The sequence below is a fragment of the Vidua chalybeata genome (assembly GCF_026979565.1).
Source record: "Vidua chalybeata isolate OUT-0048 chromosome W unlocalized genomic scaffold, bVidCha1 merged haplotype SUPER_W_unloc_2, whole genome shotgun sequence".
Classification (NCBI taxonomy): Eukaryota; Metazoa; Chordata; class Aves; order Passeriformes; family Viduidae; genus Vidua; species Vidua chalybeata.
This window is the reverse complement of record NW_026530331.1, coordinates 259,680-280,031: the sequence shown is the minus strand read 5'-3', so window position 1 is coordinate 280,031 and position 20,352 is coordinate 259,680. Positions and strand designations below refer to the sequence as shown.

At 46.6% G+C, this 20,352-nt stretch overlaps 1 protein-coding gene across 1 annotated transcript in view; it reads left to right on the top strand.

Annotated features, from left to right (window-relative positions):
- The window catches only part of LOC128782877 (F-BAR domain only protein 2-like), a 200,419-nt gene that overhangs the window by 143,195 nt on the left and 36,872 nt on the right, over positions 1 to 20,352 (top strand). The window contains 2 exon segments of the mRNA XM_053933381.1: positions 9,477 to 9,521; positions 11,774 to 11,846. Of these exon segments, the coding sequence (XP_053789356.1) occupies positions 9,477 to 9,521; positions 11,774 to 11,846 (118 nt within the window).

Genomic DNA, 20,352 nt, shown 5'->3' with positions numbered 1-20,352 from the left:
CCTCGATGAACTCATTGATTTTGCAAAGGTCGTGGAGGAACCTCCACCTGTCCGTCCCAGGTTTTTGCAGTACAAAGACTGGAGAGTTCCAAGGGCTGGTGGTCTCAACAATGTGACCTTTAGCGAGCTGTTCTTCCACAATGGCTTGTAGTGTGCGCAGTTTTACTTTAGAGAGGGGCCACTGATTGATCCAGATCGGGTCATGGTGTTTCCAGGTGAGCTGAAGGGTATCTGGTTGTACGCACTCCTCAGTGGCCCCAGTCAGAAATCCCGACTGGGAATACGTCGGGAAGCTCCCCATTGGGATAGAGCATCTCTGTCCCAAACGGTGATGGGGGCCCTTACCAGAAATGGGCGGATGGTTGCCAACTTGCCTTCAGGCCCTTCGACGAGGATGTTGTGCTTGCTCCGCATAGACACTGTGGCTCCACCGATCCCTGAAATCATTCCTGCTACCTGTTGTAGTTCCCAGTGTGCTGGCCATTCTGAGCGAGTGGTGATGGTCACGTCCGTACTGGTGTCCAGCATCCCTGGTAGGTGGATCTTTTCTCCTCTGTAGGATAGACCACACTCGATGGTAGGCTTACTTGGTCCCACAACTTGTGCCCACATTGCTGTAGGGTTGAGAGGAAGCTGTTCCCTGTGATTCTTTGGGAGTAGAAAGGCTTGTGCGATTGGAGTTCCCCGTGACAGGAAAAATGGTAATTCTGTGCAGCACAGCTGGACCGAGATTTCTTGTCCCGGGTGCACTGTTTGTACTTCTGGAACAACAAAGATTTCCTCTGGGCCATGGAGAGTGTCACATATAATTAAAATGTTAAAAGGACCACCTTTTGGCCCATGCTTGCCTGTGGGAACACGATAAACATCCTTATTATTAAAGTCTATGGACAAAGCAGTTACCAAGTGGCGCCGTGTTCCCATCTGTATCGCTCCGTGGGTTGTATCCTCTCCATGTGACCTGGAATCTGCTGGGATGATGCATAGTTGGGTCCGGAAGGCTTTTGATCTGTTGTCTTTGCACAGGGCCTGGCCACGATCTGCTGGAAGTTTCCCAAACGCTGCTGGTATCACTGCTGATTCTGGGGTCTTTGGTAGGTGTTACGGGGGTTTCAGGTAGGTGACCTGTCTGGACAGTCTTTTATAAAATGTCCGAAGTCTCCACAGTGATAGTAGCAGGCCTGGTCTTCGGAAGTTACTACTGCAAATGCACCAGAAACTCCTTCTGCAACACCCTTAGCAACTGCTTGGGTCACTGTGTTTTCAGTGGACATATGACGTGTACAGCTTTCCACCATTTGCTCTATGGTGGGTTCTGTATCCCAAGGTAGGGCCCTCAGAATTGTTTTACATTGTTCATTTGCATTTGACAAGGCAAGCTTGCACAACAGTTCTTTTCTTGCCTCTGTGCTCTCTGTTGGGGAAGATGAAATAGCAAAGCCCTATAAATATGATGGCCTGGCAAAAGAATCAGAGAATACAGATATTGAGATGAAAACAAGGTTTGAAATACCAAACCTTAATCACTGAGCATCTCAAAAACAATAATACAGCCAAGCTGAAAGCAATCCCCCTTTCTGATGATCTAAAAGGTCAAATGGAATGTTCTGTATCACCCCCCAATGTATGGTTCATCCCATACCTGTAACCCTCCCCTGAAGTATCAGGTATCTGTAACCCCATTGGCCCAAGTCCTGTCCCAGCCCACCTTGAATCCCCCTGATAAGGTGTGGCCGAGGGACCAGACGCTCTCTTGGACCTTCCTTTTGGGACGCCCACCTGGCACCCTCTCTCTCTCTCTCCCTCTCTCTCTTTCTCCACTCTCCCTGGGCCTGCCACAAGTTGCGGCTAGCAACTCCAAGAAAGGCCCTTCACCCTTTACAATAAACTATATGTTCTAAAGACCTGGCATCAGAGATCCCTCATCACCACCCATCCAAACCGTCCAGGAGCCCAGCCGTCCCCGCAGATTGGCGCCCAACGCGGAAGACCGACCCCCACAGACGGGCAACCACATGTGTCTGAAGACCTCTTCAGCTTTTCTACCTGTGGGAGACTTCTCCATGGACAGTAACTAAATAACCAGTTGTAGCCTCCTAATCGGTGTCGTGAGCACGGCGTATCGTTGCTGAGCAGCGTGAAAGCTGGAGCTCTATAACTTTGCCGAGGCAATCCTCGAGCACAGGGATTCGTTACCACGTAGCGAGTACCTGCAGCTCTCGGAGGAATTCGCCTGGCAATCCTCGAGCATAGGCAGCCGCTGCTGCGCGGCAGCTACCTAGAGCTCTCTGAGGAACCTCGCCATGGCACCCCGCCACGTGCACCGAGCACAGGCGAGCACTGCTCTGCACTGCCCGCACTGAAGCTCTGAGTGGAGTCTGGAGGCCCCGAGCACGGAAAGACGTTCCTGAGCGACGCCTGAAACCGGAGCTCTGAGGGGGACCTCAAGCAGAGTCCTGAGCGCCGACTGGAGTGCCTGGCCAGCCCCCCACGTCGGAGTTCTGAGTGAGGACCCTGCCCCTGCAATATCGAGGTGAGCTACACTGGTGTAAAAATGGGACAATCCCACTCTGCCCCTGATCGGGATCTCTATAAGGAACTTAAGCATTCTTTACGCTGCAGTACCAGTACTTTACCTAAGCAAGAGCTAAAAAACCTTTTAGAATGGACTCTAGTTAACTTCCCGAATGCGGACCACTCAGCCGTCTTTACCAGAGACTTTTGGGACTCAGCTGGAAATAGACTCTTTAATAATAACTCACACCGGGATTTGACTGGCGTTGACCTTCTCCCGGCGTGCAGAGCCTTGGTTGAGCTGTTTGCTGCACAGCAGAAGCCCGCGGCAGCCACTCAGCCGGACCACGCTGTCCCTGAAAATCCCCTCCACGCTGCCGTGGGTCCGCAACGGGGCACGCCCCCTGCCTTCCCCCCGCGCCACGCGGCTTCGGCGTCCGCGGCCCCTCCCCCCGCCCTCGCGGTCGTGGCACTGGTTGCCCCAGCCCCCCCACCGGATCCCATGGCCCCTCCCGCCGCTCCCTCCATCCCCGCACCCCCCATTCCGTTCACCCCTGCCGTTCCGGTTGCCGCAGTTCACCCCCCCCCCACTCCGGACCCATCATGTCGGGCCCCTCCTCTGCCTCCGCCCCAGCGAGCCCGCCCACCAATGTAATCGCGGTAACACCCGCTGCTGGCACCGCACCGGCCCCGCCCCCCCTTCCCCCGCGACCCCGGCTGTACCCCCCCCCCCCCCGCGAGTCCCGCCACTCCCCCAGCCATGTGCTGTGGGTCCGTAGTCACCGCCATCGCCGGCCTCCTGCAGAGTCACGCGGCCACGCTTTTGCAAGCAGCGCAGGTTCCCCTCGCTGCCGCGGCGCTGGCGCTGCCTGACATCCCGCATGCATCCGCTGTTCCTTCGCCGCCGCTGCCTTTTGCCGATTCCGGATCTACCGTGCTGACCACGACAGCGTCTTTTGTGCCGCGGGACGGAGCGGTCCAGCCCACCAAGCCGCCCCGTGCCTCCCGCGCTGTGGCTCCCCCACTGTTGTCACCACCCCCATCTGACATCCCCAGTGCAACGGTCCCGTGCCTCCCCGACCGCCCGGCCCCTGCCCCAGCCCAGCTTGCGAGCTACTAGTGGCTGAGTTCTGCGGCACAGACGCCGGCTGGCCCTCCATGCCCTGTCCCCGCTCCGTGGCTATCCCTAGCAAGCCCTCCCGTTCCTGCCACCGCTGTGGCTACGCCGGGGACCACGGTGTCATGGTTTGACACTGGCGCAATGCCAGCGTCTCCATGAAAATGCACTTTCCCTAAATAAATGCTGTGAGATGTTATCAGGAACAGAGCAGAGCAGGCCCAAGCTTAATAACAAAGGGAAAAAAAACTTTATTAAACTACTACTAATACAAAAAACACATAAACTAAATTTAGGATGAAGACTTTTTAAAACACCCCTCCTCCTCCCAATTTCCAAAAACACCCAGCCATGAAACATCACCCGGGATTCCTGATCAAATTACCACCCTTCAGGTAATCCATACTCAAACTATCAAGGGAGAGAGAAGTCTCTCTTGCACCACAGACCCCCCAGGAAACACAGCTGCTACCCTGTGTTTCCCTGCCACACATGGCAACCGCCCGGGAAAAAAAAATCGGCCAGTGTGACACTTTCCATTCCATGTCACAGTGCTCTCACCACCGTGCATGGACAGACTGCTCATAGGGCTCCTTTAAGGATGCTTTGCCACGGACCCAAAGATACAACAGTTCAGTTTCTCATCCTGGGACTACAGTCCCCCCCATTTTCCCCTGGGGCCGAGGGGTCCAAAAACAGGACTCATCTTCTTCCCGAAGACAGAGGGTATCACCATTCCCTCTTCAGCTTTCTTCGTTTCTCGCCATTCTTGTGCTGTTCGAAGCTGAAACAGGTCTCCCTGGGTCACCACTGCATCCCCCTAAAATGCAGTCTGTATTGCAGGAGATTTTGGTTCAGTCCATGGCTAATAAGAAAAGTTCAGCCAAAAGCTACTCCATCATCTCCTCCCACCTAAATATTTCTTCTTCTAACATGTCAGGTCCCGGACTATCTCTCTTCTACTACAAATCAAGGAGGAGTAATACTTTTAAAAAACCCTCATTTCCTGGAAAGGGTTAAACGTTCAGACTCCCTGGACGGCTGATATCTCGGTCCGGTGTTCCATCTCCCACGCTGGACATTCCCCCCCCTTCTCCTCTGCTGGCAAATTTCCAGGTGCCGCCAGGCTCTCTGTCTCTTTTGCTCTTGGGGGGGGCGGGCGGGGAACAAAGGCATCTCCACTTCTCTCCACCCTTCCATCCACAGGAGCTGGCTCGGTTCCAGACCCTCAGCCCCTCGGCCTACCTGGACAAGGCCGCGTGGCTTCCCCTCCCCCACCCAGCCTGAGGCTGGGCAGGGGAGAGTCTGCACTCTCTGACGACTGGAACCAAAAGAGAGAGTTCTCCTGGGAGTTCTTGCTTTTAACCCCCTGTGTTCTCAGAGGCGTGTCCATACTTTCAGTGGTCACTCCAGGTGCCAATATCCAAACCTGACCACTGATTGGTTTGACCCGACTTCCTGGGAAAAATTCACTTCCATGTCAAACCACGACACACGGCCACCACCGGGATCGCGACAGCAGCCCAGCCCTCTGCCCCTGCACCCCCCAGTGCACCCCTGCCTGCGGCGCCACTGCCGGCTCGGAGTGCCGCGGCACCGCCGTGGCCTGACCTGTCCCCATCGCGTAGTGGCGCTCCGGGGCTTCACGCCGCAGCGCTGCCATCCCCTACGGGCGGCAACGCCCTGGCGTTCCCTTCTGTGGCCACAGACGTGGTCCCTGCTGCGCTCCCTGAGGCGGCCGCCATGATGCCTCACCATGCGGATCCCATGACACGCCCCCCGCATGCGCAGTCCCTGCGACCCTCGGAAGACCTGCCTCACACCACGACACCACTGCCCCCCCACGCCGCCTCCGCCACGCCTTTGATCCAGCCTCCCAGTTCCCACACGCTCCATGCTGCAGTCTACCCCCAGCCGACATCACTGTGCTCTCCCACGCCAGCACCGCCGCTCCCAATTCCAGCCTCAGGACACCAGCCCGCGCCGCCACAACTTCCGGGTTCACCGCATCTACAAGTGTCTCCGCCCACACCACCAGCCCAGCCAGATTCTGTTACTGCCTCATCACAATGAGCCCCCACTGCAACGCGCCTCGCACAGCCTCTGGAAACCCCAACGCTACAGCCACCAGCAGTTCCTGCGCAGCTGCAGCCTCCAGCCACCCTTCACCTGCCTCCATCGCCACTGAGTACCGTGCCTCCTCCCCCCGTGTCCCTGCCGCTGCCACCGCATCCTGCACCTGACCCAAGCAGGACTGGACTACAACCAAGCACACAAACCATGCAACGAGAAGGGGGAGGGTCGAATGTTACAGCCACTTGGACAAATACAGGACACATAGAGAACTGTGTTGCATTTCCAAATGCCAACCCTCTTAATGCTGAAAAGTCACCAGCATCAATCGCAAATTCAGAAAATCCCCAGAAAAGTTTTGATAATCTTCAACTGACAGACTGGCATGAAATCACACGTGACATTTGCAAAGAGGAAAGCCTAAACCCTATAGCACTGCCTGTGATATTCAGCCAGCAAGCCGGTGGGCCCAGAACTTGGACAGCTATCCCATCTCATGAGGTGAAAGAATTGCGAAAAGCAATAAAGGACAATGGTATCTCCTCTCCATATTTTAGACAACTGCTGAAAAGTACCCTGGAAGGACATACACTCACACCAAATGACTGTAAAAATCTTGCTGGTATAATTCTTACAGACTCACAGTATATACTATGGGAACTTAAATGGAAGAGACTGCTTACAGGGGTACTAAACACTTATAGACAATGTACTGATGCAGACCTCCGTGCCCTCACCCTGTCTAAGCTAAGAGGTGACCCACCTGATGACCAGAATGAAATCAAGTGAATTTACCCAGAATGGTGTTAGATGACATCAAAAAGATGGCTCGCAAAGCTTTTTTGCAAGTTCAGCCTGCAGGAACTTTTGAAAAAGCCTACAATCTAATTAGTCAAGAGTCATCTGAACCATTCACCTCATTTGTGGACCGGGTGATCCAAGCAGCAGAGAGACAATGTGGCGATGATATAGCCCGTCCAATAGTGATACGGGACATCATTGAAAATAATGCAAACGCGGAATGCAAGAGAGTCATCAAAGCCCTGGGAAAAGAAAGACCTACAGTGCCTGAAATGATTGATGCCTGCAACAAAATTGGGAGCCCACAGCATGTAGCAACAGTTCGAGTAAATGAACTTGGAGAAACTCTAGGAGAGAAAACTGAAAGGGTTCTTACAGCACAGGTAGCACAAGCAAAAGCACAGGCGGCACAAGCAGAAGCATGAGACCAAAAACTTACTGAAATCCTAACTGCCTTGCATCTAAGGTCCCAGCAAAGAACGTGAAGCCCGCTGACACCCTCACATCAGCCAGTACTTCCACAAGTACAAGCCGAGAAGCAAGCACCCAGACCTGAGCTGCGCAGAATCATCAGGAGAAAGTGATCTGCCAGGAACAGCTCAAGAAAAGAATGAAGTTTTATTGTTTGCGCGCGTGCATGTTGCTTTTGTTCTTTTGTTCTAGTGTTTGATAATGTTTTTAATTGTCTTTTCCAATGCCTTTCCCATAGCATATATTCTGCTGGGGAAAGAAGTCAGTGAGCAATGTTTTTAACATGGTGAGGTATCAAAAGATGTGCCGAGAAGAGAGGCACGGCTGTGGGGGTGGGGGGAGTCGCGGTGGGCTGCACAGAGGTGTTGGAGTGAGACGGGACAGACCCGATAGAAACCGACGCAGTTACACCCAAACATTGAGCAGGGGGACGGTGCAAGCAGCATGCCGTGTATTGCGCAACTGGGAGAGCGGAATACGCACTTGCCGCGTCTGGGGGGGCAGCCGAGGGGTGGGTGGGCTCCGTGCTCTCCGTGGGCGCGGAGAGGGTGGGTGGGTGCAGCGCGATTTCCGTGTTCCCCTTGCCAGGAAGTGTGGCTGAGGGTAAGGCGGTCCCAGGACAGGCGTTAGGACAAGGAGAAAGCAGAGGATAGGATTCAGAGATGGAGAGAGGAATGTTATCTGGCAAATTAGCATTTGAAGAGACAGTGTCTGGTGAGGGAGATAAGGATGGAATGCCCTGAGCAGGGGAAGTCTGCAGAGAAATTGAGCTCTTTATATTTGTCTTTTCAACCGCTTTAGTAATAGTGTGAAAGAGAGGTAGAAACCGAGTTACAGAAAAGTCTTCATTAGTTTGGAGAGTGTATATTCTTGTCCCTACTGTGTCCCAAAAAGAATCTAAACCAATAGTGTGTGTGTTAGTGTCTGGAAACTGGGAAATAATCCATTTTATAATTTTTTTCAAGTTAGCTTTTGAAAGACTGCTTTTAGAGAAAGAGAAGCTGTTAACAGGATTTCTAGGATTTGTAAATAAAAGTCTCTCTCGTTCTGGGATCGTTTTAATTTACTAGGTTTTGATCCCATTCCAGTATAGTTCCCTTACCCCCCCCCCAGCAGTAGGAAAGAAGAAAAAAAAAAAAAAAAAAAACTCAAAAAAGGACCCAAGGTAAAAGAGCACCAAAAAGGCTGTTTTAAAACTTACACTTCTTCAGCCGAATGTGGGTCAAGGACTGCTGGGTGGGTGGTCTGCCGTGTCCAACTCCTGAGGATCTCATCCCAGATGGCAATATGCAGGTTCGTCAGACACCTCTTCTGATAACTTCTTCTATAACAGAGAACTTATCTTCAGGAGGTTGTAGCAAGCCAAGGCAGTGGCAATTCAAGAATTCTGCTCCCTGGGGTGCAGGACACCAATACTCCAGTTCGGTCACCACATATTGTGGCCTGGGGTTCCCGGGGTCCATCCGACCCCGGTTGCCATATGTGTCCCGGATAGTGATGTCCAGCTAAGCACAACCTGTCCAGGTCCCTCAGGCTAGCTCCCAGCTGCAGGCAATCTTAGCAAGCAGCTCAGCTCTTAAGTGAGATCAGGTCTTTGGTGAATTCAGCTCTTCAGTGATTTCAGTTCTTTGCTTGCTAAGGTGCCCCAGGCAGACGCAGGGGGAGAGAGAGGAGAAGGCTGTTTGAGGTTCCACAGCGGTGTCTTTATTGGCAGCTCCTGTGAAGGGTTTCAGTGACAGCTCTTCTGCCGAACTGGGCAGAAATGGGGGTTTATAAAGGGTACAGGGGTTTTAGGAATTGGTCCAATAGTAAGGGTCAAGGCAAATATGACCTATGGTCTTACAGAGAGATAACAAGGGTCTGCAGGTGGAAGAAGGGCTACTTTGGTCCAGTCATCATGACTAGGCATTTCTTATCTTAGGCCAGTGACCGCCAGGGAAGCCTTGCAGGGCCTGTGGCTGCTACAGGTTAGGGCCTCCAGGGATGGGTGTGGAGCACTGCCTCCACTATGCCCATGACTGGCACCACCACAGGGCTGGGATACTGTCTCTAGTGCGGGGTGGGGGGGGGAAGTTTACTATCTCGCCTGGGCAAGGCCCGACCTGCCCCCTCCCCCCCACACATGCACTCCAAAATGTCTCGAGACATCAATCTTTCCAGTCTCTCACATATATTATAGATGAAATTTTGAATCAGAAAAGAAATAAGAAATTTTTCATGTGGTTGTAATAATATTGAAAATTAAATTGTATTTAGACAGTGTACAGTAGTATTTTAGTTTTTTCAGTATGAGAGAAGGAAAATATTTAATGATTCACTGTACATGTATGATTTTTGACCATTGGCAGAGAAATTGTGGTTTTCAGTTGGCACCTATATTTTTATTTATACTGTTTAGTAGTTTCAGGAAATATTAATATTTGTTAAAATATCTTAGGGTTTGACCTTCATTTGAGATTAAATTTAACCTAATGTTTATCTTTGTTTTTATTTCTTTAAGGCCCTATTGAATTTCAGGAATGTAACACATCCAGTGCAGTTGAAGGTGAGTTGTTGTAGCATAGTTATTTACCTAAGAATCCTGTAGATAGGACATGAGGGTGAGGAGAGAAGGATAGTCACATGTTAATTTCTATATTCCAATAGACCAAAAAGCTGGGTTTTTTTTAAGAAACAAAATTACATGGAAATGAAACCTACAATACTTTATGAGGGTAAGTTTAGATTAGCTATGAGGAAGAAATTATTTGCTGTGAGGATGGTGAGGTGCTGGCACAGGTTGCCCAGGAAAGCTGTGGCTGCCCCATCCCTGGAAGTGTTCAAGGCCAGGTTAGATGGGGCTTGGAGCAACCTGGTCTAGCAGAAGGTGTCCTTGCCCATGGCATAGGGTTGGAACTAGATGATCTTTAAGGTCCTTTCCAATCCAAACCATTCTGGGTTTCCATGATAAGCCTTTTGACTGAAGCAAAGGAGATGCATGTTCAGAAACTACTCTCACATTCCATTTGTCATTGTTTTGAGCAGGATATAACACAGAAAGGATCTAAATCCCAGACTAGCATTTAAAAATAATTTTGAAGCAATTTTTTCTCTATTAAACTATAAGATATGGCTGAATTTATAGCTACCTGATTTGTGTGAAATTTTGAGTTATTTCACCCTGAAAATTTCTAAAAGAGATTCCCTATGTGCTGTGTAATGCATTTCTGTAAATGGGAATACTGAGGGTTTTTTAATGACGTGCTCAAATTGTCCATTGTTAAATTATAGAAAACAAATTATTTCCACCATTTTGCTTAAAGGCTTGAAGTAGGTAGTATCTTACATCAAAATAAAACTGAAGACTAGTTGGATTGGATGCTTGCACTTGGTCATTTTGTTTCAAGTTTGGCAGTCTACTTTGATTCAGCAAAAAATGGGGACAGAAGCAAACATGGCAGTAAGTCTGATGGAATATTTAAATTTATTTTTAGTATATGAAATGGATATGAAAGCAAACTTTTTTCTTTACTAAAGCTACACATATCCCGTACTAAAAATAAGGAAGAAAAGATAGAGAGAAGGCACATTTCCAGACTCAGTGGAAGCCAGCATTAGAGCTGGCTACAGCACTGGGAAATAATGAACTCAGCATCAGCTGGGAAGCCAAGAGATGTTAGGTTTTACAGGACCAAGATCCTACTTTTTAGGAGAGACAGGGGCTTGCAGGTATCAAGAAAATGCAGGGAAATAAGAACAGGGTAGAACTGCAGTAGCTGAGAGAGACAGGATTCAGTTTCTGACCCAAGTCCATTAGCTATTCAGGATTGGCTGGATCAATAGCTCCTGTTGAGCTTCTGTGAACAGAGACCCTTTCCTCAAATCTGGCAGTGCATCCATCTTCCATAAAATAAGTGGCAGTCTAGCATACCCAGCTTGGATAATTGGATGTAAAATAAAGATGAGTTTTATAAAGGCTTATGTTATTAATGTGTTGCTTGAACCATATTTTACATTTTTTTATGAAGCTGATGTGTTTTAACCTCAGTAGGCAACTCAGCCCCACAGAGCCACTTACTCTCCTCCGGTGGGATGAGGAATAGAATCAGAAGGGTAAAAGTGAGAAACCTAGTGGGTTGAGACAAGACAGTTTAGTAGGAAAACAAAAGCTGTGTGTGTAAAAAAAGCAAACCAAGGAATTAATTCACTCACTTCCCATGTGCAGACAGGTGTTCAGCCACCTCTGTGGGAGCAGGGCTTCATCATGCATAGCAATGAGAAGACAAATGCCATCACTCTGAACATCCCCTTTTTCTCCTCCTTCCCCTAGCGTTATTACTGAACATGATACTATAGGGTCTGGAATATCCTTGTGGTCAGTTGCAGTCAGCTGTCCGAGCTGTGTTCTCTCCCAACTTCTTGTGTACCCCCAGCCTAACCACTGGTCGGGTGGAATGAGAAGCAGAAAAGGCCTTGGCTCTGTGTAAGCCCTGTGCAGCAGTAATGAAAACATCCCTGTGTTATCATCACTGTTTCGAGGACAAATACAAAACACAGCCCCATACCAGCCACTGTGAATTAAATTAACTCTCTTCCAGCCCAAACTGGCACATTATGCTACTGAACAACATAATGGAATAATTTTCTCTTATTCTTTTGTTCACTTAGTTTAGCTCCATACCTACCTCCACTGTTAGATTTTTGTATCACTTGTCATTGCAGCATTTAAAAGGTCTTGGCACTGGTATGCACCAGTGTCTGACATTGACATATATACTCATTTATTTGATCTTTAGATTAAAAGTGTTTGCTTCACAGGGATAAAACCACGAAAGAGGAAGCCATTTGGTTTATCAGGGATTATGAAAAAAGAAAAAGACACTGAGTCCATGTAAGTATATTTCCAGGTTGAAACCTTGTCATATATGAAAACTAGCTGATGTGTAACAAAAAAATGGCTTTATAACAGAAGTTTAGAGGAGCGCCATGAATATTAAAACATTGCATCTATTTAACATTTTTCTAACTAAGGATCTTAAGGAAACCTACTCGTGTTCATTCTGTCCTCTGCAGAGGTAAGTAGTTATCCCTTGTTTGACATTTCAACATTGTAGATAATACGATTTTTATGTGTACTTCTCTATAAATACTAGCTCTGTATGTGGAAAAAATACTGTATGTCTGTGTTTGCAGAATTGAAGCATTATTTATTTTTTAGAAAAACTTTTGTGTTCTGCATAGAAAGACAGAAGAAACTTTGCAGTTTTTTTCAGTAAATCATGTGCACATTGATTTCTGAAAGACCATCACTCTAACTCATGATTGATATCCCACCATGACAAGTTGACCCTGGTTGGATGCCAGGTGCCCACCAAAGCTGCCCTTACACTCCCCTCCTCAGCTAGACTGGGGAGAGAAAATATAACAAAAGGTTCATGAGTTGAGATAAGGACAGGGAGAATCACTCACCAATTGCCGTAACAGTCAAAACAAACTTGACTTGGAGAAATTAATTGACTTTATTACCAATCTAATCAGTGTAGGATAATGAGGATAAACCAAATTGTAAAACACCTTCCCCTCACCCCTCCCTTCTTTCCAGGCTCAACTTCACTCATAATTTTTTCTACCTCCTCCCCACAGGGGAACAGGGAAGGGGGGTCTGTACTAGTCTGAAAGCAAACCAGCAGGAGATTCCAAGTCAGAAGTACAATTTAATAGGAAAATTACAATAAAGGCAATAATACAGAAACACTGGCTTAAACTGACAGAGTCAGAATACAACCTGTCGCCCTATTGGTCAGGTGGTGGTAGCAGTCCGATTAGATGGTGGCTACAGTCCAATTGGGATGATGGATGTGGTTTTGTTGAAGTGGTGATCTTGTAGAAAGGTCTGGTCTTTCTCTGGAGGCCCAGTGGTAGTTATCAAGCTCTTGTCCTCTGGAAATCCAGTGGGTAGTGCCCCCATAGTGTTCCAAGCCTCAGATTATATACAGGTCAGAATGTCTGGTTCCTCCCCCCGGGTGAGGCACTTCACAATGGGATAATATAATACTATGAGTCATGCTGAGATACCTTGATGGCCCATTAGCAGAGATGGCCACCTCAGGGTCCCAGCTGTTTCCCCGGAGGGTGTTATCAGGGCAGAGTCATGGAGAAGATAAAGGACACTGGTTGCAGATGGGGGGTGCTAGTTTTCTTTAAGTTAGCTCCAGCCCTGCAGTGTCAGCCTCCCTGCTCCTTTTTGACCTGACTGAATCCAGTTCCATGTCGCTGCCACATTGTGGGATGGTCCCAAGCAGCGGCAGCAAAAGGGTCAAAAAAACCCAAACCAGCAGTGTCAGACAAGCCCCCGTCCCCTCCTCAGTAAGTGGCAGGTGGCTGGAAAACCTTGTGGAGTGGGTCGGACTTCCTGGAGTGGCATGGCAGCTGTGGGAGTGGCTGGAACTCGTGGACACTGGGTCCAACTCCTCCTGGGCAAACGCCAGGTCCAAACCCTCCTTGGTGAAACCGCAGGCAGTGGGACTAAAACGTACTGTGAAATTCGCCAAAAACCAGTTTTGGTTTGTGAAATGCAACCTCACGGGTTGCAACTCGAAGATGTGAGAAATGAAGCCCACTCCTCAGCTGAATTTTAAAAAATTGAATAAAGGATAATAAAGAACCAAATCAATAAAGCAAAAGCAACAGCACTGGGTGTGTAGCCGTAGCCAGAGGCACACTGGCTAACCATAGCAAACCTTCTTATATACCCTTTCTATTGCATCAGTCAAATACATATTCATAAACAATTATACATATTGAAACATTTCTTCAAGCTAGTTTGCATATTGCAGGAACTTTTTAGCATGGCCCCTTCTCTGATCCGCATTTTTAGAGCATGTGCAGTAATCTTGGTTGTGGTTTCTTAGGTTGAAAATGCAAGATGTGGTTGGGGGTGTGTATTCTATTGCCATCTGTTAGAACCAGGTGGGGGAGTTATCTTCTGTTAATTGGGCCACCTGTTAAAACCAGGTGGAGCAGTTTTCTTTATCTCTTCCATGACCCATCCTGCCTCCGGGGAGATATCTTCTGTTAATGGGCCACTGAGTTTCACTGCATGACTGATAAAATTTCATCATCCCATTGTGAGATGCTCTGCCCAGGGGGAGGAACCAAGCGTTCCTACCTGGATATAATCAGAGATTTGGAACACCACAGGCAGCCTTTTCCCACTGGATTCGCAGAGGAGCAGCTTTCTTTTCCACTGGATTCCCAGAGGAATACCAGGCCCATCTACACCACCACTGGACCTACAGAGAAAAATTACACCCTTCTACAGGATCACTGCTTCAACAGAACCACATTTGCCACTCCATGAGGACTGCAGCCACCATTTAATAGAACTGCTACCAACACCCTGACCAACAGGGTGTCAGGTCGTATTCTGACTCTGTCAGTGTTGGTTTTTATTACTGCATTTTTATTTTTATTTTTCCTAATAAAGATCTGTTATTCCTACTTCCATATCTTTGCCTGAGAGCCCCTTAATTTTAAAATTATAGTAATCCGAACAGAGGGGGTTTACATTTTCCATTTTAAGAGAGGCTCCCACCTTCCTTAGCAGACACGTCTTTTCGAACCAAGACATGTGGTTTTGAGGGTCATGTGTCACCTCCGCACAATGGCCCCCTGTTCCATGGTTTCAGCAGGTGACAGTTATTGATAGTTGAAGTAGCAGTAGCAGGTGTCCCCATCACATCTGTTCCTCAAATGTTATCTGACCACGCAGACGGTTTAGCTATTTTAGTTTTTGCAAGTTAACTACAAGTACTGTAAATCAATATCAGGTACTTCACAGATGTCTGAGTTATTTTAATTATTGCCAGTTAGCTACAAAAATAAAAGCATTAGTCATTATTTCACAACTATAGCTACTTCTGCAAAAGTTAGCATTATATTATAATGCACAACATATAGCATTCACTTTAATATTTGGGAAAGCCAAAACTATGATATGTGTTTATCACAAAGACGTGCCCAAGGCAACCCCGAAGAGAACAAAAGACAACTCTCTGTGTGTGCGTTTCCTCTTTTTAAAGTGACTCAGGACCTCCTCCTTTCCATGAACTGGGGTAAAGCACTCCAGTTCTGCTTCTGGTCCCCGGGTCTCAAAGAGACAGTAAAACAGACTGTAGATGTGTCACCAAAACTGCAAGAAAAACAAAAACTGCCCAGCAACATTTTTTGTATTAAAGAATCAAGGCATTACTTTATTCTGGCCAGGATGTTGTTCTGGCCAGGATGTGCAAGAGAAATAATTTCATCCACACATTGCCTGGGTTGTGCAAAGAAAATCCTTCTATCACACATCCTTTTTACCAGATTTTTCACATATTTGTGCAGTCAAAACCCAGAGAAATTCATTAGTTCAATGTTCATTTGTCCCCAATAACACAGTTCTTAGTATTTGGTTTCCTATTGGTTATTGATCCCTTAGCCTTCGATGTTAATTAGGTTCTCATTCTTTTTTCTCTTATCTCTCTTTTTTTCAGGCCAGGTGTCTCGAACTATGCCAGGGATTATGTTTGGAGTTGATGTTTGTTTATGATCGTTAATGGTCATTATTTTTTGTGTATCTTCTGTGCTACTCCCAGTTTGTTGAGATGTTTAATGTCATCACGCCTTGAGTGATCAAACAGTCCTTTGAAAAGAAACTTTAAATTCTTTTCCCTGGGGCAAAGGTGAAAAACACCCCTGACTAAAGTAATATTAAAAGTGTTATACTTGGTATCATTTCCTACAGATGTTTCGCAGAAAATATGGAGTACACATGTTTGTGTCACCTAGGTGTCACGGGAAGAGCGGAAGCTTCAGACAAGCCCTGCCTTAGCCTCAGATTTCGGCAACAATTTAAATTTAAGGAATCACTCTTGTCCGCAAGTACTAATCATGGCAAAACAGATCTATTTATGGAAATGAATTATTTATTAAACAGACAAGCGGTAACAGATGAAAGATCTTAATCAGAATTACTATACAGTATAAAACTAAAAACTACTAGTCGATTATAGCATAACATAAAGCAGTGCACTGTATCAAGGTACCTGTCATAGTCGGGGAGATGAAGAGACAACACGACATCAGAATTCATACAGCACAGAGAGTTTTAAGGACGTTCACAGCTCTTTTATAGGCTATTCAAAAGATGCCACGTTCAAACCTGATTGGCTATGATTTCCTTACCACCTAGTTCACTGGCCAGTAGCTACCTGCTTACTTTTTTGTCAGGGATTGGCTGGCATCCACTCTGTAGCTAAATCCCTCCTTCTCTCAGTACAGCCCACAGTCCATCTGCTGCCGTCATAGTTCCCCCTTTCTGTTTTCAAAAAATAAAAGCCGTGTTCATCATCTCTCTGCAGGGCTTCTTGCAGAAAGGACAACAAACACGGTAAAAGGAGAATGAAATTTTTCACTAAACTCTTCAAGCTTAATCTTTCTAGTTATTGGTGTGTTTCATCAAAATTTTTATGATCATGTCCAAGAGCTACCAAAGGCACAATTCTACTGGGTGGCACACCACAGCTTAATTACTTAAAACTTAAAACTTGAATGTTATACATAAACTAACTCAAAAACTGCCAGGGCTCACCCCCAGATTGTGGTGACCCCGAGAGGTGGAAAAGTCTCTCTTCCAACCTGTGCCTTCAAAGAAAGACTCAGTAGTCTTCAGTCGTCCGGTCTCAAGGTAGTTTATTGTATGTTATCTAAAAGATTTTCTTCCTGAACTGCTGCGGTCCATTCAGCAGGTCAGACAAAGGCACGCACACACACACTGATGCTGTCTCTGACACCATCTGACTGCCCAAAGGGCTGGTGCCATCTTTTATATCATACATTACGTGTTAAATGTTTATAGTTTTTCCCCAATGCCTATTACCTATATTGAATGGTGACTTTCTACTTTAAACCAATCTGTGAGTGCCAACATCACCATGAACATGGAGGTTAGGAAGGAGAAAGAAAGAAGACAGGGCACGCCCAAATCCCTCCATCTTAGAACTTCTGACCCTCATGTACAAAACTCAGACCCCTCTGTACAAGTCCTAAAACCCCCCTGTACAGCACTCAAAGATTCTTCCTTTCACTTTGTGACTACTTCTACTATAATATCTAAACTTTTGTGATTTCTTGTTCTTCCTGCAAGGTTGGTAAATTGTTCCATGGATCAGATTCAAAGCCACAGGGTTTCCGGCTGCATGCCAGGGTCTCAAATGCTTCTAACCTGGGCCCGGAACATCCAAGAGTGTCTGAGGGACACTTTGGGTTCTGACAAAAAACAATCAGAGTTAACATTTAAAACTATCAGAGGTAGCATTTCTTTTTGCTAGTAATGTCCTTAAAGTGTCCTACTCTTGAGGTCCAGGTGAAGTCACAGGTGAGTTGTCATCCCAAAGGTCTCAGATTTCCATCCAGCTGGTGCAGAGGGTTGTTTTGGTCACTGCTCTATGGCATCTGCTGAGGGGCCATCAGGGAGGCGTTGTTGGTTGCAGTCCAGAGCAGAGCGTAGAGCAGGTCGCACACACTGAGCAGGTACCCATCAAATACTGGCATCTGTGGAAATATATGCATACCTGCGCCCCCAAGTGACAAGATCCCAAGGGCCTTCCCATTTGTTAGTAATGAGGTCTCGTACCAATACCTTAGGTTTAGGTAACTGGACGTTACTAGAGGACTGTAATGATAAGAAATTATTTAAGATGACAGGGTTTTGGGAGTTTTGCAATATTGTTAGATGGTTTAAAGTGTACAGGGCTTTGGCCACCCTACTCTGTGGAATCTCACCACACATCCCCCTTTTCTGTTTTTCAAGGACATGCTTTACAGTTCCATGTGCACGTTTAACAATTGTTTGTCCTGTAGGGCAATGAGGAATACCTGTGTGGTGTGATACACCCTAGAGTTGTAAAAACTGTCGAGTGTTCTGTGATATGCATGCAGGATGATTATCAGTTTTTATAGTGTGAGGGATGCCTAGGGCAGCAAAGGCTAGTCACCAATGTGCGATGGCACCATGACTTCTTTTTCCAGTGTGAACTGAGGGCCATATGGCAGATGAAAAAGTGTCTATTGAAACGTGAACATATTTTAAGTGACTAAATTCTGAAATGTGTGTGACATCTGTTTGTTAAACTTGTAAGGCTCGTAGACCATGGGGGTTAACCCCCATCTGCAGTGGTGCAGTGTGGCCTTGACAATCAGCACAAGTGTTAACAATATTGAGTGCCTCTGTATTTGTTAACAAGAATTGTCATTGTAGAGCTCAAACACCTTGATGGAAAATGGCATGTGATGCTCTTGCTTGTGCTAGCATATCTGGCTGTGGCACTGTCCAGGCAGGGCTAGATAGCCAATCAGCCTGCGCATTACCTTCAGCAATAAAGCCTGGCAAGTTTGTATGACTCTGAATATGCAAAATGTAGTAAGGACATGTTCTGGCTTGGATTGTGTGCCATAAAGTTTTTAGCAATTTAAATGAAGCAGCATTACCAATTTCTTTTAGCAGTGCTTGGTCTAATCTTTGTGTGATGTCTATAACATAGGTGGAATAGGTCACAATATTTAAAGGAACATGAGGAAAATGTTAAAAAGCCATGGCTACAGTATGTAATTTAAGTAACTGAGGTGATCTACTATTGTGACCTCCTAGTGTCTGCCAGCTGTTATCATCTTTCCAGGTCATGATGGCTTTTGCTGTTTTTCCAGACCCATCAGTGAAAACTTTGAGACTTTTCAGGGGTGTGTGCTTGTGCAGTGGTTTCAGGGATAACACAGTGGTCTCGCTTAATCACAACAATTTGTGGCTGGGTAAGTGATAGGCAATTTTCCCTGTATAGTTTTGCAAAGTACTTTGTAGTGGTGTTCTATTTGCAAAGCACCATTCAGAATATTCCTGTTGTACTGGTATAACAATTTTTGAGGGGTCTTAGCATTTAACTGAAAACACCTTAGACGGCATTTGATAATTAACTGTGCAAGTAGTTCAAAAATAGTAGGTGCTGTCTTTTTAGGTCAGTGGGGCAAAAAGATCTATTCTAAAATGTGTAGTGAGTCAGACCACTGTGTGTCCCATTGCCCACTGATTCCTGTAGGATTGTCTGTAGGATTGTCTCAGTTTGGAAAGACAGGTGTCTGCTAAAGAGGGCAGGAGCCTCCCCTGAAATGGAAAAATGTAGACCCCTTCCCTCCGAATCGTTATAAATTTGAAATTAAGAGGGGCTCTCTGGCAAAAATATGGAAGCAGGAATAACAGTTATTTTTTAGGGAATAAAATAAAAAGATAAAATAAACAATGCAGTAAGCTAGAACAACACTGACAGAGTCAGAATACAACCTGACACCCTGTTGGACAGGGTGTTGATAGCAGTCCAATTGGAATTGTGGCTGCAGTCCTTCTGGAGTGTCAGGTGTGGTTCTGTTGGAGTAGTGATCCTGTAGAAAAGGGTGTAGTCTTCCTCTGAAGAGGCAGTGGAAGAGGCAGCTGTTCCTCTGGGAAAATCCAGAACAGAAAAAGCTGTGCTGGTGCACCAGAATCTCAAGACTATATGCAGGTAGGAATGCTTGGCTCCTCTCTCTGGTCAGAGCATCTCACAATGGGATGTTATAGTTCTTATCAGTCATGCAGTGACATTCAGTAGCCCATTATCAGCAGATGTCTCCCCAGAGGGAGGATTGATTGTGGAAGAGATAAGGGAAAACTGCCCACTTAAGACAACTGGCACACAGATGGCAAATAGAATACATCTTGCTTTTCAATCTAGGACAAGGATGTAAATCAACAATGACAATTAACACTGTAATACAAACTTCAGGACATATCTGGTAAATTTGTCTGTCCATTATGGCCTGCTCTACTGTTTCAAGAGCAGTTTCTGCCTCTGGAGTTAATTCTCTTGGAGAGGTTAACTCAGGGTCACCTTCGAGAATATTGAACAGGGGTGATAACTGTGGAGTGGTTAAGCCTAAATAGGGTCTTACCCAGTTTATGATACCCAAAAGTTTTTGTGCATCATTCAAAATTTGAATTTTGGTTGAAAATTGAACTGTTTGCGGCTGTATTGTTTGATCTAATATTTTAACTCCCAGGTGCTTCCATGGGGGTTGCTGCTGCACCTTTTTTGGTGTGACTTGCAGCCCAAACTCATGTAGTGCTTGCATAAATTTTGGCCGAATCTGCACAAGGCCTTCTTTGGTTGGGGTTGCTATCAATATGTCATTCATATAATGGTAACAGTATGCTTTTGGGAATTGCTCTCTCAGTATGGAGAGTGCTTGTGCAACATACTATTGGCAGATCGTTGGGCTATTTTTCATACTTCTTGGTAGCACTTTTCATTGGTATTGCTCGACTGACGCTG